This window comes from Octopus sinensis, linkage group LG12 (assembly GCF_006345805.1).
Source record: "Octopus sinensis linkage group LG12, ASM634580v1, whole genome shotgun sequence".
NCBI classification, from domain to species: Eukaryota; Metazoa; Mollusca; class Cephalopoda; order Octopoda; family Octopodidae; genus Octopus; species Octopus sinensis.
Genome location: NC_043008.1, coordinates 4,985,035 through 5,005,433, shown reverse-complemented (window position 1 = coordinate 5,005,433; position 20,399 = coordinate 4,985,035). Strand labels below are relative to the sequence as shown.

Here is a 20,399-nt window from a genome sequence, read left to right as displayed (position 1 = left end):
GATGTATGTCTGCACCATTGGGATTTCTTATCTAGAGATAAGAGATGCTTAGATGCATTTGAGGTGGCAAAGTAATGAGTTAACATGAAAGAACAGTCAACAACAAGAAAGGCATTCAACTATAAAAACAACTGCCCCAGAAGCATAAATATATTTGAAATCACACGAAAAATAATCTGAAACTAGAGGATGTGAAAAAGGAAAAAAAGAAAAGAACTAAAATACTAACCAAATCTGCAAGACGGTTCTTTCGAGCATATTCAAGAACTCCAGCGGCTGCTTCGTGCTGTTGAAGTTTGTTGTTGATGCTGGAAGAGTTGAAGGGGAACATATGGGAAAATAGCCAACTTGGTGCTTTACATAATTTCATCAGTGGACATAAGAAACATATGAACCAAATGAGAAATAAGGAGAGGGGAAATTTGTTGAGGTGGTGATAATAGTGAAAGCAAATATGGTTATGATACTGGTGATTCTGAATAACAACAGTTGTGGTGGTGGTGGAGATAATAGCTGTAGTGAGAGGAGGAGAACTATTGATGATAATAGCGATGTGGTTAATCACAGTGATACTAAGAATAATATTTGTATTAGTAATGACAATGGTGGTGATAATAATAATAATAATGGATGATGAAGTTACCTGATGAGGGCTTCAAGTGTCTCTCGTGTATGAGCTCGATGGAATTCATCCTCTTTGTAGTGCAATGCTTTAGCGTAGGCACGGCACCGCATTGCTCGTTGAGACAAGACCTTTAGCTCCAACGGTAGGGGACCCTAAACAACAAATAAATATTAAACAAAATAAAATTTATAAAATGAGAAATAATAACAAAGCAAGATCAAAATAGTAGTCAGAACTGTTTAACATTTTATTAAATGAGTTGAACAAAGGATTGACAAACACTTGTACAGAAGTTGGGTAATGACGGCTTCAGGTAGAGTTTGGCTGATGACGACATCAGGTCGAGTTAGACTGATGACAGCTTCAGGTAGAGGTTGACTGAGGACGGATGAAGTAGAGGTTGATGGATGATGGTTTGAGGTAGAGGTTGACAGATGATAGATGAAGTAAAAGCTGACTGATGGTGGGTGACACAGAGTTTGACTGATGGAAGCAGAAGATTAGTGGAAAAGGTACCATATCTGACCTGAAGGAGTCACTGACCATAAATTGACAGGAAATAAGTAAAACATAACTGACAATCATAAGAATTACAGAAATAGGGAACTGATACTAAGATTGTACCAAGAATGTGCCAATAATGACAAAGATAATTGAAAATCAAAATTTAAAATAATTTTAAATGCAAAATTTCATGGAGCAGGGCTTGAAGTTGAAAAATCCTCACAAACCTTATCACAGTGTTCAACAAATTCAGCTAAATTCAGAAGTGTTTGTGTGACCTCTGGAATCTCCTGAGAATTGAGTGCATTCTCCAGACATTGCACTAGTTCATCCTGCTGACTTTCATTGAGGTTAGTCCAACAGGATACAAAGGCTGGGTTCAACAAATCTCTACCATTCAAATAAAGAGGGAGAGCAACACATTGGAATCAGATTGGAATTAAGACTTTGAAACATGCAATACCACATACTACCTTTTTTTTTTTTAATGAATAAAATTTACTTTTTAATTGTTTTTTAAATTTTTATAGTAAATAATTAAAACATTCAAACATCGTGTATCTTAGCTTTGAAATAATGACAATGAAAAAAAAAAAAGAAAAAACCCATACTTATACAAAAACATTAACAATTTACACTTTTATTTGGTCAGTGATAGAAAGTGAAACTGGTCTCATCATTGTTAAGTGTTAATTTTCTCTGTGTTTTAGGAGACAAAATTTACTGTCTGTGTTAGCTTTAGGTCACCTACAATATCACAAGAGACTTAACAACTTTCTTTGCATTCAGTTTCTGACATTGAAAAACAAAGGCAAATAAATAGACCCCAATTGTGTGCAAATCATTCTAGAATTAACCGTTTCCATTCATCCTGTTTCTCTTGAAATACACTGCCTTTGTTTCGACTAATTTTGAAAATAAGGAAGAATCTAGTAAAATAACTCGTTACTAAGGTTGTTTTGGAAATATAAATTAACCCTTTAACATTCTGATTATTCTGTCAAATGTAATGCTTATTTGTTCACACTTTTGAATTAATCATGCATTATCTTGTAGCTCTCTCTCTCTCTCTGGTCAAGTATCCATGTACCTCCTCTACAGCAAGACACCTGTTCTTGCCTGTTTGTTACACCAACGTTTCATCATCTGACACAAGATCACCTCCTCCAATGCCCTCTGCACTCTCAAAGGTTCCTTGCAAAGTTACTTGGTGATCCTGCCAGGGCAGGTACCACTTAAAAAGCACCCAGTCCACACCGTAAAGTGGTTGGCATTTGGAAGGGCATCCAGCTGTAACAGCCATGTGAAAACTGACCTCGCTTGTGCTGGTGTCACATAAAAAGGACTCAGTCTACTGTGCTGCAGTGTGGTTGGTATTAGGAAGGGCATCTAGCTGTAAAAACCATGCCCAATTAGACACAGAAAACTGGTGCAGTTTTCTGCCTGGCCAGCCTGTCAAACCATCCAACCCATGCCAGCATGGCAAGCAGACAAACTATAATGATGATTATTATTATCTTAGAATGGGAAAAATGGAAACATTAAAACAACATTAGAACAGGAACTTTGCATTATAGAACCAGGGGTGGTGGCCTCAGGTGAAATGGTATCAAAAAGGTTCAAGAATTAAACTTGATTGATTCTTCAGTTAAGTAAATTTGGAATAAAATTTATAGAACAGCCTGAGTTCACCTGAAGGGAGGCAAGTTTTGGTATTTCAGAGTGGGCCTTTCTTTAGAAGAAATGAGTCCCCTCGCTAGCTCTTGTCAACCAGCATGCCTCTTGTGACTATTTCTATGATTTTAATCCAATAAATCATAAGTATCACACAAGAGACAGACTCAGAATCAACTAATAAAGGAGATATAACAACACCGAACAGCTTACCTTGCTAGTTGGTTGTGTACTTGAGCCAGAGCCCAACATGAACGTAATGATGGCACCGGGGATTCTTTTAAAAGCTCAATATTTAATTGTCGTAGCCACTCATTCCAGTCTTCTTTAGAAACCCGTCGAGCTGGCGTGAGGACCTGAAATTTGAAAACAGCTCAATTTTCATAATTAGAATTATTTTCCACTTATTTTAATATTCAAATGTTTCAAACCATACACATTACCAAAAAAGAAAATGACAATGAAAATGTGCATGTGAATTAATGATTAGCAAATCATTTTGATTGATTTCCTTCAATTAATAGAACGCAAGAATTTAAACATTTCTTGGACCCAGCAGTCAGTCAAGCCTAGCAATATGATGTCCACCAAATTGTAGACTGTGGAACCTGGTCAGAATAACAGACACTGGCTGCTAGTCGAGCAATTCTTGTGCAATATAATTCATACCTTACAGAGTTGTCTTACTTTTCCTGTGAATTCATGTTCGCTCTGACTTTGTAAATAAGTCCATGGACATATCTTAATTTATCATGCCTCATGCAGAACAGCTAAATCCTGGAAAGTTTCCCTTCACTTTTCAGTATTTCCTCTAATTAAATGAAATATTGCACATATCCATATCTGTCCTGGGTATGACTTAAAACTGCATCTGGTAATGGGAGCCTGGTTCAGGAGTTCCAGGGATTTGAGGAGGGTGAAACCCACCTCTTAGCTCCTGTAGTTTCAAGGTCTACTCTGACCTGGAGTAGTAGCACCTGTCAGAGTCCCACCTATGGGCGAATTAGTACAAACCACCAGGAGTGAAGGACCCTTAGCTGTTGTGACAGTATCCTTCTCCGGTGTAAAAATCTGCAATTTCATCTGATTACTGGCTATCTCATCGCGTGCGCAGAGAGAGAGTTTTTAGTTCAGTTTTCTGCAACTAAACCTACAAAACCCAAAAGTATGGTGATGATTTTGTTTTTTGTTACCTTCTGCAAATTGGTAAAAAATACATGTAATTTTTTGCTCATTGGTAACTCAGAAGTATTTTCAGCATTTGAATCTTTCCGTTTCCTCTGCCGTCGCCTAGTTAACAGTCCTTCAGGAGCTTCATCACCTAGGCCACCCTGAAAACACACAAAAAAATAAACTTCATAAAAACGATCAAATAATTTTAGTATAGAATAGCTATCTTTTATCTACAGTCAGTGGATTGTGACCATGCTGAGGCACTGCCTTGAAGGGTTTACAGGAACAAATCAACCGCAGTACTTTCTTTTAAGCCTAGTGTTTCTTCTATTTGTTTTTTTTTATGCTGAACCAATAATTTATGGGGATGTAAACAAACCAACACCAGTCGTCCAGTGGTGGGAGACAAACAACACACACATTTAGATAAACACAGAGACACAACAGGTTTCTTTCAATTTCTGACTACCAAATCCACTCACAAGGCTATAGGAGAGGACACTTGCTCAAGGCACTGAGCAGTGGGACCGAACGCAAGATCACATGGTTGGAAAGCAAACTTCACCTGCCCAGCCAGGCCCGTGCTTATGGCAGTCATCAGATTATTTGATAGAACCTTATCAAACTAACCAATTTTAATAACTTTTTTATTAAATGATGCAAATAATGTCGTGCCACTTTCCTTATCTCAAATAATACATCAAGTGTTGCCACCAATAAGGTAACAATTAGACAGGAATCTATTGCAGAACGGTGCCTGTACAATAAGCAATTACAAAATCTAAAGACAATTCTTACAAAAGTTGATGGGTCCAATATATAATAGAAATGTAGAAAACATGGTTCCATTATATACCAAGGATGTCCCAAGTAAATTAGTACAGCAGCAAATAGGGGTCGCAGCTAAGCCTGGAATTGTACTGTACTGGTGTCACATACAAATTGAAAAACTTACTTTGGTGATCTTGGTGAGAATAACTTCGAATCGTTGATGGACAATTTTGTGTCGAACCACTGTTTTGTTAACCATAGGTACAAACAGGAGGAATTTTTGTCCCAGCTGCAGCATCATAGAACACATAGTGTCCATAGTGGTAGGTATTAGTTCTGGGGTTGAATCAATGGTACGAACAAAAGAATGAACCAAGCGAGATGCAAAATCTGTCATGTCCAAATCTTCAGTGAAGACATCAACAGTTTCTAAAGCCATTCTGAAAAACAAAAGAAACAAATATGAGGAAACAATGGAGATTTCCAGATAAAGCTTAATTCAATCCCAGACAACTGAACTTGGTGAAATGTTTATTTAACAATCTAGGATAGTAGTAAGAGATAATGCAAACTTACTTGCGAACATTGAGAGGAACATCGTTAGAGTCAAACAATTTAATGATGTAGGGCAAAAGTACATGAAGGCAATCATCCAAACTGGAACCAAATAACTGGAGGACTTCAAGCAGTTGCAAAGTGTATTCTCTTTGTTTACTTGTATCATACATTAGTATACGTAAGATCTGAGGTACAATTTGTGGAAGATGAGGTTTTACTTCAGAGCCAACAGCATGCACTAACTGTTCCAACAATGACAGATATATATTCTGATCTTGACTTTTCATGGTCCAATTTTCCTGGAAAGAAAAACAAAGAAACATTACATTAGATTATATAATACAGACATTTTATTTATCTCAGTCATTGGATTGCAGATGTGCTGGGGCATCACCTTGAAGGGTTTTAGCTGAGCAAATCAACCCATTTTTTAGAGTCTAGTATTTTGTCTGTTGATATCTTTTGCCAAACTGCTAAGTTATGGAGACATAAACCAGTTGTCAAACAATGCTAAGGGAGAGAGAGACAAAGACAGACATGCGTACGCGTGCACACACACACATACACAAGGAGCTTGCTCAGATTTTCCGTCCACCAAATTCACTTACAAGACATTGCTCAGCTTGGGGCTATTAGAAGAGATTTACTCAAGGTGCCACACAGACTTACAACTGACATTAAAACCAATAAATTGAGAGCAAGTGGTGGTAGACAGAAGAGTAATTGGAGAGCTTGCACATCTATCAATCCTTCGTTATCCTGACATACTACCCAGGTGACAGGAGAATGCATGACTGACTGCAGTGGAGGGTGGTGGCAGGGAAACAGAATTTGTCCTTTCTACACATTCAGTTACACAGGAAATAAAAGGAGGAGCAATTGGCGATAACACGAGGAAGCAAGGACTGTTTATCCTCCCTGGCACTGGCAAACAAATAAATGGGAACAACAACACAAGATGGAGAAAACTCTAGTCTAGCTGGAAATACAGCCTCTCTGTGCTGGTGCCGAAATGCACTCATGACACTCTGTCAAGTGGTTGGAAAGGTTTCCAATAATAGAAACCATGCCAAATATATGGGATGTATAAAGGAGACAGAGGACAGTAACTGACCAGGAACTAATTTGGCCCATGGTTGACATAAAATGCACATGATCACACACGACTGATACCAAGGTTTACTTCATGAGCAAAGATTTATGGAGGGGGACATCCGTGTCTGTTGCATACTTGCTGACACCCAACAAATCCAAATCAGGACAGGCAGGCATGATTGCAGTAACAGTATGGGAAGGTGAGCTGGTCACATATCTTAAGTGTATCCATAGGTCTGGTCAGTCAGGGCTGACCAAGAGCTAAACAATAATTCTAATTTTGGCACAAGGCCAATAATTTTGAGGGGAAGGGGCAAGTCAATTACATAGACCCAGTACTCAACTGGAATTTATCTGGCATGCTAATAATAATAATAATAATAATAATTGCTGCGACTTTTTTCCAATATCTTACCTTAATTAGTTGAAAAATATCTCCCAGAAAGTTCCGCACGTGTTGTTTAGCAAAAGTGACTAAAAATCCAAGTTGCTGGAACATGAACTGTAACAAGAAATCAAAAGAAATTAATCAGACAACAGAATAATTTTCATTAGAAACAAATTAACACCAAAGCAAGAGTTTAAACATGGGAAACTAAAAATTTGGATACGTGAGTATTATTTCTGCAGTAGAAGACTGTCAACATTTTCTGACAAACCCCTTTCTGCTTAAATCAAGTGTGAACTCTTAGTATAAATAACACTTTTACTCTGGAAATCAGACATATCCACTAAACAAAAAAAAAAAGAAAGAGAAAAAAAACAAAAAGAAAATAAAGAAGTCATTAGCCTTTATTGTAGAAAGTGGTTTTATAGACTGATCTATCTTTCGTTGAGGAATGTAATGTTTGAAAGTATTTTTTTTGAGATATTTCAAGTTTATTGAGGTAATGTGAGTTGCAGGAAATACCAAGTCTATTTTTTGGTAGATATTTAAGATCAATTCCGGAATGAAGTGAAGATCATTGTCCACCTCTATGCATTTTATTCAAAATATGATTGTGAAAGAGTTAACTATCAAAGAGTGTATAAATGCTGTGAAGGATGCAATGCTGTACGACAGACCACAATGTCAGTAATTTAAACTTTTGTTTTCTCTCCAGAAAACCCGCCGTATACATGTTCTATAAATTGTATCAAAGGGTTGGTATCAGTGGTCCCAATATTGATGGGATTTTTGCCTCACTCTTGCTTGCTGCTCCCCCCCCCCCTTGTTGACCCCAGTCTTACTGACACTCCTCAGTCTAGCGAATTGATAACAGGTTCCACTCAATACATAAATATTGAAATTAACAAAAACCATCCCACTTCCATGAATATGGGGGAAAAGTGAGTAAAACTGGTGGAAATGTACATGAAATGAATAAAACAGAGATTCAGAACGGAATTACAAACCTCTTTCACGTTAACTTCAGCTTTGCGGGTGACTGTCACATATGCATTAACAATCTGGTCAAAGTAGGGTACATTTCTAGACCCAAGACTTTTGAATATGAATGAAATAGACTGGATGAGTAAAGAGTGGTCCGAACTAAAGCAAGCCTTACGCATTATCCTCATCAGTGCCGACACAACAACAGCAGGGTAGAAGTCTTCTAAGGAGGTTGGAGCACCCATCATTACTAAAAGTTCATTGGTACTGTAGTCAGCTACAACAAAGAAACCAGATTAGAATTATTAATACACGGATGTAAGGCTCTGCAAGCACAAAGGTAATGATGGTCCTAATAGGGATGCTGGCAATGATAATGAAGGGTAATTGTGAGAGGGAAGATGGAGTTAGTTTTTCCTTTCATCATCCTGTCATGCACCTGGATTCATCATCAGTAATGTTTTCTGGGATCATTAGGTGTTATGGGTCTTTCGAAGTCAAGTACCCTCACCCAGGTTTGATCAAAACCAAGGCTGTGTCCAGTTATCAAAAAATATAATGTATGGTCAGGAAAAAAAATTAAATAATATTAAACAATGTCTAATAATATTACTTTCATTTTCAGTGTGTCTGAGACAAACCTGGACATGTTTCAATATTATTCTGACCTTGTCAGTAAAGCGTTGTCTTCAATGTACTTGCTGTAAATAGTGATCTATTTTTCCATGCTAGCACTGATTAGACGAATGTATTAAGGTCTTCTATCATAGTTGGATGCCCTTCCTGTCACTGCTAGCCCTTACCTCTTTTCCATATTTCCCACATCTTTAAAAAATGTGAAAGTTAGCAACTTTCTGACTCCCACCAATTGTAAACACATACACCCCGACATAATGTAATATGTCGCTTTCCATGTTGTCATGGGTTGGATGATTTGACAGGAACTGGCAAACCAGACGGCTGTGCCAAGCCTGACTGCTTTGAAATGGTTTCAAATGCTGATTGCCTTTCCTAACACACAGGCAGTTTTCAGATTCCATCTACCATATCCACCCACAAAGCTTTAGTTGACCAAGGTCTATAGTACAGTAGAAGACACTTGCCCGAAGTGCTACACAGCGGGACTGAACCTGGAACCATGTTGTTAGGAAGCAAGCTTCTTACTACATGGCCATGCCTGTGCCCATATCAGTAAAAAATTCATAGATTCATTACAAGTAGAGGACATCATCGACTGAATAAATAAAATATGATTGGTTCTCACCCAGAGGAATTGATGTTTGTGAATCACTAGAAGACTTGTTAATCACAAACGAGTCAATTGAGGCTCCACTCAGCGTCAATCCAGATTCTTCTTTCATTCGACTCACATTTAATTTGTTTTTATGGGGATCCAATGCTCCCAGGATACCCAGCACACGTACAACCTGAAAATAACAAAAAGAAAAAAGAAAAATAAAGAAAAAGAACCCAATTAGCAATATCTCTAATTTTCAGCACAAATATAAAGGAATATTCAATATAGGAGCTGATAGTTACAGTTATTAACACAGACTTGCAGTTGTTAGTCTTTTCTAGCTCAATACTCACCACCAGCTTCTTTCAGTTTCTGTCAACCAAATCAAATTCATAAAGTTTTGGTTGGCTCAGAGCTATAGGCTGAAGGCACTTGCCCAACGTGTCATGCTGTGAGACTGAACCCAGAATCAAGTGGGTGAGAAGCAAGCTTCTTAACCATGCAGCCATGCTGGCACCTGTACTGTACTGAACCGGAACACATTGCCACTCACACTTTTTCTGCTCCCTGATGATAAAACAATGTCTTATGCATATTTTTTTAATCCTAAGAAAGATTTCCTGATGCATTATGGATAGTTCTAAGAAAAATAATGACCCTCTAAACATTCAGTACTCCCACAGTGCCCTTTTTGACATTTGCTACCCTCTAATGAGCTTACAATGGCCCCAACTGGGGTGCTACCACTGAAGAACTGCCAGCATAGATCAATCACTGACCCACAGCCCAGTTGTTGTCTATGATTCTGTTGTCTTTGATACACCTGAAGACCAATCCCTTACTCAATCCTGTCCATCATAACCACATCTCTGATTCACCCTCTGCCAATAATAACCCGCAACAATTCAAACTGAACACAAAACCTTGTACTTTCATCCTCATCCTCCAATCTAAGCAGGTCTAAGAAGTTTATGAACAGAACCTCCTCACCAGTTTAATTAATAAGAAAAAGCATGCAGAGATTCCATGTGTAGTAGTGATTTCACATTTGGTTACAAAATATCAATGCCAGAAAAAAAAAAAGACATGCATTTTGATAAGCAAACGTTCCAACTGAAGCCACTCTCCTTCAAACAATGTCATTAACCTGTACTTGTATTTTTACTATAATCTCCATTAAATGGTCTCTAAACTTGCATCTGCTATGTACCTTCCACTTACTGCTTTTCCCAGCACACCAGATATTTCAGACTTAATTTTTACAGCAAAAACAGATCAACTTACACACCAAAACAACTTTGCAGGACCAAAAGCTCCATGTAAAATGCAGCAGGATTTGGAAAGTGATGACATTTGAATATTTGCACAAATTTACACTATATTTCTATGCCCACCTGTATGCCAGAAAATATGATATTCACAACCGTACTAACCTCTCGTCTGACACTATGTGTCTGCTCTGTTTTCATGAAATTAAGAAGAATTCCCAATAGAGCAGGATATTTTTGGTAAGGCTCTACAACATAGCCAGTGCTCTCAATCAATTGGCCTAAAGTCCAAAGAGAAACCTGAAATAGAAAATATTTTAAGTTAATTTTTAAAATAAACTGCTAATTAGCAACACAATTCATTTACTTCCTAATTTAATCCACTTTGCAAAAAGTGCAATGGACAATAGTTTCCATCCATTCATCTTCTCTGCCCACCATTCCTGAGAGGACTGAGGGATACTCAGGCACTTCTTCCATAAGCTTTTATCAGAAGCAACTATCATTAGACTTTTTGGTTGGATTCCCAAACATGACCATCTGAAAGTATGGGTATTGTTCAACTATTTTGATCTTGGTCTGCCCTTAGGCCACCTGCTGGTTGACTCAGTTTGAAGAATCTGTCTTGAGATTCTTTCCTGCAACATTCTGATCACATGTCCATACATAGTACTACAGCAGTGAGTGCAGAATACAGAGATATAAATGCTCGACCTGGAAAAACACCCTGATCTTTGTGCTGTGCACCCTGTTACATAAGGTTACTCTAGAGAGCCTTTGGAGCGACCCCATTTCAGCTGCTTAGAGCAAACATCCTCTTTTGGGCATTACCCAACCTTCATGACCATAACTGAGGATAGACACGTAAACCAAAGTGAAGAAAGTGAGTTTGGTTTGTTTACTGAGCTCTTCTCTGGATCTGATGCAGGAGTGAGTGCATTACTGTGCCAGGACACCTACAGTTCTAGCATCCAATTCAGCCTCTTGCTTTCCATCATGCATGAACACAGCCCTGAGATATTTAAACTTTGCTTGTCTCAGTGATTTGTCCACCCATTAACAGAGTGTATTGGGAAGACTTTCTTGAGAGAATCAGTGTCAGTCTTCACAACACAAACTCTGCCATGCAGCACTTGGCACCAAACCCATTCACTGGATCCTGGAGATCATCATCTGATGAGCCCAGGAGGCACCGTTATCAGCTGATCAATCCTACACCCACTGATTGGGATACCACTTCCACAATGGCTGAGTAGATCAATCAAATATAGTCACCTTCTGTGGGATTCAATTATACACCATCTCATGAGACAATTCCAAATCATCCTTCATCTAAGAACCCTCATGTTATTTTTAGCCAACATTTTCTTTACTGGTTTCAGCCATAGGATTGATCTCAAACATGTAGTTAAATCCATTGACCCCAGTGTTTGACTGGTACATCATTTATAAACTCAGAGAGAGGAAAGGTCCAACCAGGGCTGAGATTTAACCCATTAGTATTCAAATTACTCTGTTAAATATAATGCTTATTTATTCCCATTGTAAAATAACATTATAGAGTAGGTGTGAGAGGCTGAATCTGGACACTTTGAACATAAAATAGGTAGAATATTTGGGCTGGTTTAAACGCTTAAAGGCTGAACATCAAGCATAACCCAATACCATATTGTTTTCTAATGTTCTACAGTTCCTTTTATAGACAGCCATTTGTTTAGTACATTTCCATTTATGTCATAAAATATTCCAAAAGTAATAGGATATTTCATTTAATAAAGTGAAATTTCATTTTTGTATTTGGTTTGCAAGATTCCTGATGTGAACTTATATGTTGAAACAAATTTTTTGTATCTTGGGAGGGTCATTATGCCAATAATAAACACATGCACTGGTTCTATTTTACTTCTTTATTGTTAGTCAATTGGTTTGGAATTTATCCAACTAACTAATCAATTGCTTGCTTAATTACTTGGTTAGTCAATCAGTTGTTAAAGTCCTTCCATTGCCATTTGCAACCTGATTGAGGACAGACCCTCTCTACTCCAAGTCTGCTTCAAAACTCTGACAACAGAATATCAAATTAAATAAACATTACTAGAGAATTAACACACACACACATTTACAACAGAAATTTCTTATGAAAAAAATTATATATTTACTTCTCTCTTCTCAACAGATGTAAGATCCTGTAAGGTGTTCAGAATAATAGGCAATAATTCATCAACCCACTTCCTCATCTCCAAACCACTGACCTAAAAAGAATAAACAAAAAAAAATTTAATCAGAAACATTACAGAATAATATTCTTTTTTAATATTTAACAACCTGGTAATAACAATTGTAGTAAATATGTAAGAAAAAGTCTGTTATTTAAAGGATCTTTATTCATTACTATCTTGAAGCAGAGAGGCAAACACTATTTCCAAATCTTGATCTTCAGTAGAAGTAAGAATATTTAGTCTATCATATTTGAAGAGACAAAAGGTTGATTTGACTTTTAATTAGGGAACAAAGAAACAGTGAAGGAGCTTCAATGTGGCTGTTCAACCTGTTAGTAATGTGATTTGAGGGAGATTTAGCTGCCATTTCTATCTTTAAAAAGAGAAGGAATATTGCATAATATAGACGGAGATCTCCTGTTTGAATAAATGATATATTCACAGTGAAATTGTCTTTGGTGCCAAGATTAGAGCTGACATGAGGCTAAACATCAACAAAGACAGTTAAGAGAAGAATTTAGGGAGAGAGAGAAAAGCAAAAAGTCAATTTTGAAAGATCTCACAGACATGTTCATCAAAAGAAGATCATTTAGAGAAGACATTATAATAGGAAAAGGACTGATAAAGCCAATATTAAAAGGTTGTGCAGCGCCGCCTGGACTGGCTTCCGTGCCGGTGGCACATAAAAAGCACCATCCAAATCGTGACTGATGCCAGCACCGCCTTGACTGGCTTCCATGCCGATGGCATGTAAAAAGCACCCACTACACTCACGGAGTGGTTGGCGTTAGGAAGGGCATCCAGCTGTAGAAACAATGCCAGATCTGACTGGAACCTGGTGCAGCCTTCTGGCTTCCCAGATCCCCGATCGAACCGTCCAACCCATACTAGCATGGAAAACGGACGTTAAACGATGATGATGATGATGTCACAACATTAAACTATACACGAGAAAACAGCAATAGTAATTGACACCAATACATAACTGGTGCCGAGCTCACTAACTTGAGGGACACACACTTGCATTTAATTAGCCCTAAACAATTTAGACATGCAACACAGGAGAGAGCTAAATACTGTTAAGAATTTAATACAATATTCTGCTTCGACTAATCCATAAAATAATAATCCTTTCTACTGGAAGCACAAGGTCTCAAATTTGGGGAAAGGGATTAAGTCGATTATATCAACCCCAGTGCATAACTGGTACTAATTTTATTGACCCTGCAAGGAAGAAAGGCAAAGTCAACCTTGGAGGAATTTGAACTCAGAATATACCGATGGACAGACAAGGTGTTAAAAAGCTGGATATGGTAACCTTTAGGAGAGAGAAACAAGAGTGCCTAATAATCAACATGGCAGTAAAGGTGACGCATTAGATACAAATAATTACAGAGGTATCAAGCTCTTGGAACAGGTAATGAAAGTCAGAGAGGGTCATAGCCCAACTAATTGGGGAGAGGGTCAGCCTAGACAAGATGCAGTGTGGGTTTGTGCCAGGGAAAAGCACCACTGATGCTATATTTCTGGTAAGACAGCTGCAGAAGAAATACCTAGCCAAAGATAAACCTCTGTACCTGGCTTTCGTTGACATGGAGAAAGCCTTTGACAGGGTCCCCCGATCCCTTATCTGGTGGTCAATGCGGAAACTAGGGATAGATGAATGGTTAGTGAGAGCTGTACAAGCCATGTACAGGGACACTGTCAGTAAGGTGAGGGTTGACAACGAGTACACTAAAGAATTCAGGGTAGAGGTAGGGGTCCACCAAGGTTCAGTCCTCAGCCCCCCCTATTTAACATAGTCCTCCAGGCAATAACAGAGAAATTCAAGACAGGATGCCCTTGGGAGCTCCTCTATGCTGATGACCTTTCTCTAATTGCTGAGTCACTATCAGAACTAGAGGAGCAATTTCAGGTGTGGAAGCAAGGATTAGAATTGAAGGGCCTTAGAATCAACCTAGCTAAAACCAAAGTCTTAGTAAGTAGGAAGGCAGACAAACCACAAATCCCTTCAGGTAGATGGCCCTGCTCGATCTGTAGAAAAGGTGTAGGTAGAAACTCTATAAAAATGTACCCAGTGTAGGCTATGGACACATAGGAGGTGCAGCAATATCAAAGGAAGGCTAACTGGGAAGACAGTTTTTGTTTGTGGCAGATGCTCAGGAGCAACAAACACTGAAAATGTGCAGAGAACAACTTCCACCACATTCCAGGGAGTAAAACTAGAAGTAGTTGATAGCTTCCGTTATCTAGGTGACCAAGTCAGTAGCGGGGTAGGGTGCACTGAAAGTGTAGCTGCTAGAATAAGAGCTCCTACTTCTGCTGGTGACAAAGGGCCTCTCGCTCAGAGTAAAAGGTAGACTGTATGACACATGTATACGAACAGCCATGCTACATGGCAGTGAAACATGGGCCGTGACTACTGAGGACATGCGTAAGCTTGCAAGGAATGAAGCCAGTATGCTCTGCTGGATGTGTAATGTCAGTGTGCATACACGACAGAGTGTAAGTACTTTGAGAGAAAAGTTGGACCTAAGAAGCATCAGATGTGGTGTGTAAGAAAGACGACTGCACTGATATGGTCATGAGGTAAGAATGGATGAGGATAGCTGTGTGAAAAAGTGTCACACCCTAGTGGTTGAGGGAACCTGTGGAAGAGGTAGACCCAGGAAGAACTGGGATGAGGTGGTGAAGTACAACCATCGAACATTAGGCTTCACTGAGACCTTTGGAAATATGCTGTGCTTAAGAAGACCCGGCAAGCCAAGTGAGACCATAACCCATGGCCTATGCCAGCTGTGTAACCAGCCCATTTGTGCGTACCTTTCTTTTATTGGGCACTAAACTCTGCTTGCGAAGACCTGTTGAGGTAATTGAAATCGAAATCAAATTCACTGACGTGGCCGATGACAGCACTGCCTGACTAGCATCCCTGCTAGTGGCACGTTAAAAGCACCTTCTGAGTGTGATCATTGCCAGGGCCGCTGACTGGCTCCCATGGCGGTGGCACGTAAAAAGCACCATTCGAGCGTGATTGTTACCAGTGTCACCTTGCTGGCACTTGTGCTGGTGGCACGTAAAAAGCACCATTCGAGCGTGATTGTTACCAGTGTCACCTTGCTGGCACTTGTGCTGGTGGCACGTAAAAAGCACCATTCGAGCGTGATTGTTACCAGTGTCACCTTGCTGGCACTTGTGCTGGTGGCACGTAAAAAGCACCATTCGAGCGTGATTGTTACCAGTGTCACCTTGCTGGCACTTGTGCTGGTGGCACGTAAAAAGCACCATTCGAGCGTGATTGTTACCAGTGTCACCTTGCTGGCACTTGTGTGCTGGTGGCACGTAAAAAGCACCATTCGAGCGTGATTGTTACCAGTGTCACCTTGCTGGCACTTGTGCTGGTGCACGTGAAAAACAACATTCGAGCGTGATTGTTACCAGTGTCACCTTGCTGGCACTTGTGCTGGTGGCACGTAAAAACACCATTCGAGCGTGATTGTTACCAGTGTCACCTTGCTGGCACTTGTGCTGGTGGCACGTGAAAAGCACCATTCGAGCGTGATTGTTACCAGTGTCACCTTGCTGGCACTTGTGCTGGTGGCACGTAAAAAACCACATTCGAGCGTGATTGTTACCAGTGTCACCTTGCTGGCACTTGTGCTGGTGGCACGTGAAAAGCACCATTCGAGCGTGATTGTTACCAGTGTCACCTTGCTGGCACTTGTGCTGGTGGCACGTGAAAAGCACCATTCGAGCGTGATTGTTACCAGTGTCACCTTGCTGGCACTTGTGCTGGTGGCACGTAAAAAGCACCATTCGAGCGTGATTGTTACCAGTGTCACCTTGCTGGCACTTGTGCTGGTGGCACGTAAAAAGCACCATTCGAGCGTGATTGTTACCAGTGTCACCTTGCTGGCACTTGTGCTGGTGGCACGTAAAAACACATTTGAGCGAGATCGTTACCATGTCACCTTGCTGGCACTTGTGCTGGCAGGTTGCACGTGAAAAGCACCATTCGAGCGTGATTGTTACCAGTGTCACCTTGCTGGCACTTGTGCTGGTGGCACGTGAAAAGCACCATTCGAGCGTGATTGTTACCAAGGTCATCACCTGCTGGCACTTGTGCTGGTGGCACGTAAAAAGCACCATTTGAGCGTGATTGTTACCAGTGTCACCTTGCTGGCACTTGTGCTGGTGGCACGTGAAAAGCACCATTCGAGCGTGATTGTTACCAGTGTCACCTTGCTGGCACTTGTGCTGGTGGCACGTGAAAAGCAACATTCGAGCGTGATTGTTACCAGTGTCACCTTGCTGGCACTTGTGCTGGTGGCACGTGAAAAGCACCATTCGAGCGTGATTGTTACCAGTGTCACCTTGCTGGCACTTGTGCTGGTGGCACGTGAAAAGCACCATTCGAGCGTGATTGTTACCAGTGTCACCTTGCTGGCACTTGTGCTGGTGGCACGTAAAAAGCACCATTTGAGCGTGATTGTTACCAGTGTCACCTTGCTGGCACTTGTGCTGGTGGCACGTGAAAAGCACCATTCGAGCGTGATTGTTACCAGTGTCACCTTGCTGGCACTTGTGCTGGTGGCACGTGAAAAGCACCATTCGAGCGTGATTGTTACCAGTGTCACCTTGCTGGCACTTGTGCTGGTGGCACGTGAAAAGCACCATTCGAGCGTGATTGTTACCAGTGTCACCTTGCTGGCACTTGTGCTGGTGGCACGTGAAAGCACCATTCGAGCGTGATTGTTACCAGTGTCACCTTGCTGGCACTTGTGCTGGTGGCACGTGAAAAGCACCATTCGAGCGTGATTGTTACCAGTGTCACCTTGCTGGCACTTGTGCTGGTGGCACGTGAAAAGCACCATTCGAGCGTGATTGTTACCAGTGTCACCTTGCTGGCACTTGTGCTGGTGGCACGTGAAAAGCACCATTCGAGCGTGATTGTTACCAGTGTCACCTTGCTGGCACTTGTGCTGGTGGCACGTGAAAAGCACCATTCGAGCGTGATTGTTACCAGTGTCACCTTGCTGGCACTTGTGCTGGTGGCACGTGAAAAGCACCATTCGAGCGTGATTGTTACCAGTGTCACCTTGCTGGCACTTGTGCTGGTGGCACGTGAAAAGCACCATTTGAGCGTGATTGTTACCAGTGTCACCTTGCTGGCACTTGTGCTGGTGGCACGTGAAAAGCACCATTCGAGCGTGATTGTTACCAGTGTCACCTTGCTGGCACTTGTGCTGGTGGCACGTGAAAAGCACCATTCGAGCGTGATTGTTACCAGTGTCACCTTGCTGGCACTTGTGCTGGTGGCACGTGAAAAGCACCATTCGAGCCGTGATTGTTACCAGTGTCACCTTGCTGGCACTTGTGCTGGTGGCACGTGAAAAGCACCATTCGAGCGTGATTGTTACCAGTGTCACCTTGCTGGCACTTGTGCTGGTGGCACGTAAAAAGCACCATTCGAGCGTGATTGTTACCAGTGTCACCTTGCTGGCACTTGTGCTGGTGGCACGTGAAAAGCACCATTCGAGCGTGATTGTTACCAGTGTCACCTTGCTGGCACTTGTGCTGGTGGCACGTGAAAAGCACCATTCGAGCGTGATTGTTACCAGTGTCACCTGCTGGCACTTGTGCTGGTGGCACGTGAAAAGCACCATTCGAGCGTGATTGTTACCAGTGTCCCTTGTCTGGCACTTGTGCTGGTGGCACGTGAAAAGCACCATTCGAGCGTGATTGTTACCAGTGTCACCTTGCTGGCACTTGTGCTGGTGGGACGTAAAAAGCACCATTCGAGCGTGATTGTTACCAGTGTCACCTTGCTGGCACTTGTGCTGGTGGCACGTGAAAAGCACCATTCGAGCGTGATTGTTACCAGTGTCACCTTGCTGGCACTTGTGCTGGTGGCACGTGAAAATCACCATTCGAGCGTGATTGTTACCAGTGTCACCTTGCTGGCACTTGTGCTGGTGGCACGTGAAAAGCACCATTCGAGCGTGATTGTTACCAGTGTCACCTTGCTGGCACTTGTGCTGGTGGCACGTAAAAAGCACCATTCGAGCGTGATTGTTACCAGTGTCACCTTGCTGGCACTTGTGCTGGTGGTACGTGAAAAGCACCATTCGAGCGTGATTGTTATACCAGTGTCACCTTGCTGGCACTTGTGTGTGGCACGTGAAAAGCACCATTCGAGCGTGATGGTTACACAGTGTCACCTTGCTGGCACTTGTGCTGGTGGCACATGAAAAGCACCATTCGAGCGTGATTGTTACCAGTGTCACCTTGCTGGCACTTGTGCTGGTGGCACGTGAAAAGCACATTCGAGCGTGATTGTTACCAGTGTCACCTTGCTGGCACTTGTGCTGGTGGCACGTGAAAAGCACCATTTGAGCGTGATTGTTACCAGTGTCACCTTGCTGGCACCTGTGCTGGTGGCACGTGAAAAGCACCATTCGAGCGTGATTGTTACCAGTGTCACCTTGCTGGCACTTGTGCTGGTGGCACGTGAAAAGCACCATTTGAGCGTGATTGTTACCAGTGTCACCTTGCTGGCACTTGTGCTGGTGGCACGTGAAAAGCACCATTCGAGCGTGATTGTTACCAGTGTCACCTTGCTGGCACTTGTGCTGGTGGCACGTGAAAAGCACCATTCGAGCGTGATTGTTACCAGTGTCACCTTGCTGGCACTTGTGCTGGTGGCACGTAAAAAGCACCATTCGAGCGTGATTGTTACCAGTGTCACCTTGCTGGCACTTGTGCTGGTGGCACGTGAAAAGCACCATTCGAGCGTGATTGTTACCAGTGTCACCTTGCTGGCACTTGTGCTGGTGGCACGTGAAAAGCACCATTCGAGCGTGATTGTTACCAGTGTCACCTTGCTGGCACTTGTGCTGGTGGCACGTGAAAAGCACCATTCGAGCGTGATTGTTACCAGTGTCACCTTGCTGGCACTTGTGCCGGTGGCACGTGAAAAGCACCATTTGAGCGTGATTGTTACCAGTGTCACCTTGCTGGCACTTGTGCTGGTGGCACGTAAAAAGCACCATTCGAGCGTGATTGTTACCAGTGTCACCTTGCTGGCACTTGTGCTGGTGGCACGTGAAAAGCACCATTCGAGCGTGATTGTTACCAGTGTCACCTTGCTGGCACTTGTGCTGGTGGCACGTGAAAAGCACCATTCGAGCGTGATTGTTACCAGTGTCACCTTGCTGGCACTTGTGCTGGTGGCACGTGAAAAACAACATTCAAGCGAGGTCGTTGCCAATGCCATTGGACTGGCTCCTGTGCAGGTTGCACGTAAAAAGCACCATTCGAGCGTGATTGTTACCAGTGTCACCTTGCTGGCACTTGTGCTGGTGGCACGTGAAAAACAACATTCAAGCGAGGTCGTTGCCAATGCCATTGGACTGGCTCCTGTGCAGGTTGCACGTAAAAAACATCATTTGAGCGTGGTTGTTGCCAGTACTGCCTGACTGGCCCTCATGCCAGTGGCACGTAAAAGTACCTATTACACTCTTGGAGTGGTTGGCCTTAGGAAGGGCATCCAGCTGTAGAAACTCGACCAGATCAGATTGGAGCCTGGTGCACCCATCTGGCTCGCCAATCCTCAGTCAAACCATCCAACCCATGCCAGCATGGAAAGTGGATGTTGAATGATGATGATGATGATGCAGTGCCAGGAAATCAAGATATCATGAAAGAAAGAGAAAAGATTGATAAATATAGAGAGCCGAGAATTGAGATTGGCTCTCATCGTTGCCACATCTTGGCAAACATAAAGTTTGTCCTTGTTGTCATCGGAGCATGAAGTTCAATACCACTCAACCTGAACAAACATCAGGAAACTTTAGAAAGACCCTACAATCTAGATGTTTTGCAAAAATTGGCATTATTTGGA

At 41.8% G+C, this 20,399-nt stretch overlaps 1 protein-coding gene across 2 annotated transcripts in view; it reads right to left on the bottom strand.

Annotated features, from left to right (window-relative positions):
• Positions 1–20,399, bottom strand: part of LOC115218127 (serine/threonine-protein kinase mTOR) — a 136,342-nt gene that overhangs the window by 69,953 nt on the left and 45,990 nt on the right. For both annotated transcript variants that reach the window (XM_029787923.2, XM_029787924.2), the window contains exons 19-30: positions 12,437–12,529; positions 10,443–10,577; positions 9,037–9,199; positions 7,796–8,049; positions 6,816–6,902; positions 5,324–5,604; positions 4,932–5,187; positions 3,997–4,134; positions 3,017–3,159; positions 1,357–1,519; positions 644–777; positions 230–308 (exon numbers count right to left, since the gene is read on the bottom strand). In XM_029787923.2, coding sequence (XP_029643783.1) covers positions 230–308; positions 644–777; positions 1,357–1,519; positions 3,017–3,159; positions 3,997–4,134; positions 4,932–5,187; positions 5,324–5,604; positions 6,816–6,902; positions 7,796–8,049; positions 9,037–9,199; positions 10,443–10,577; positions 12,437–12,529 — 1,926 coding nt within the window. The remainder of the gene's footprint in view (positions 1–229; positions 309–643; positions 778–1,356; positions 1,520–3,016; positions 3,160–3,996; positions 4,135–4,931; positions 5,188–5,323; positions 5,605–6,815; positions 6,903–7,795; positions 8,050–9,036; positions 9,200–10,442; positions 10,578–12,436; positions 12,530–20,399) is intronic.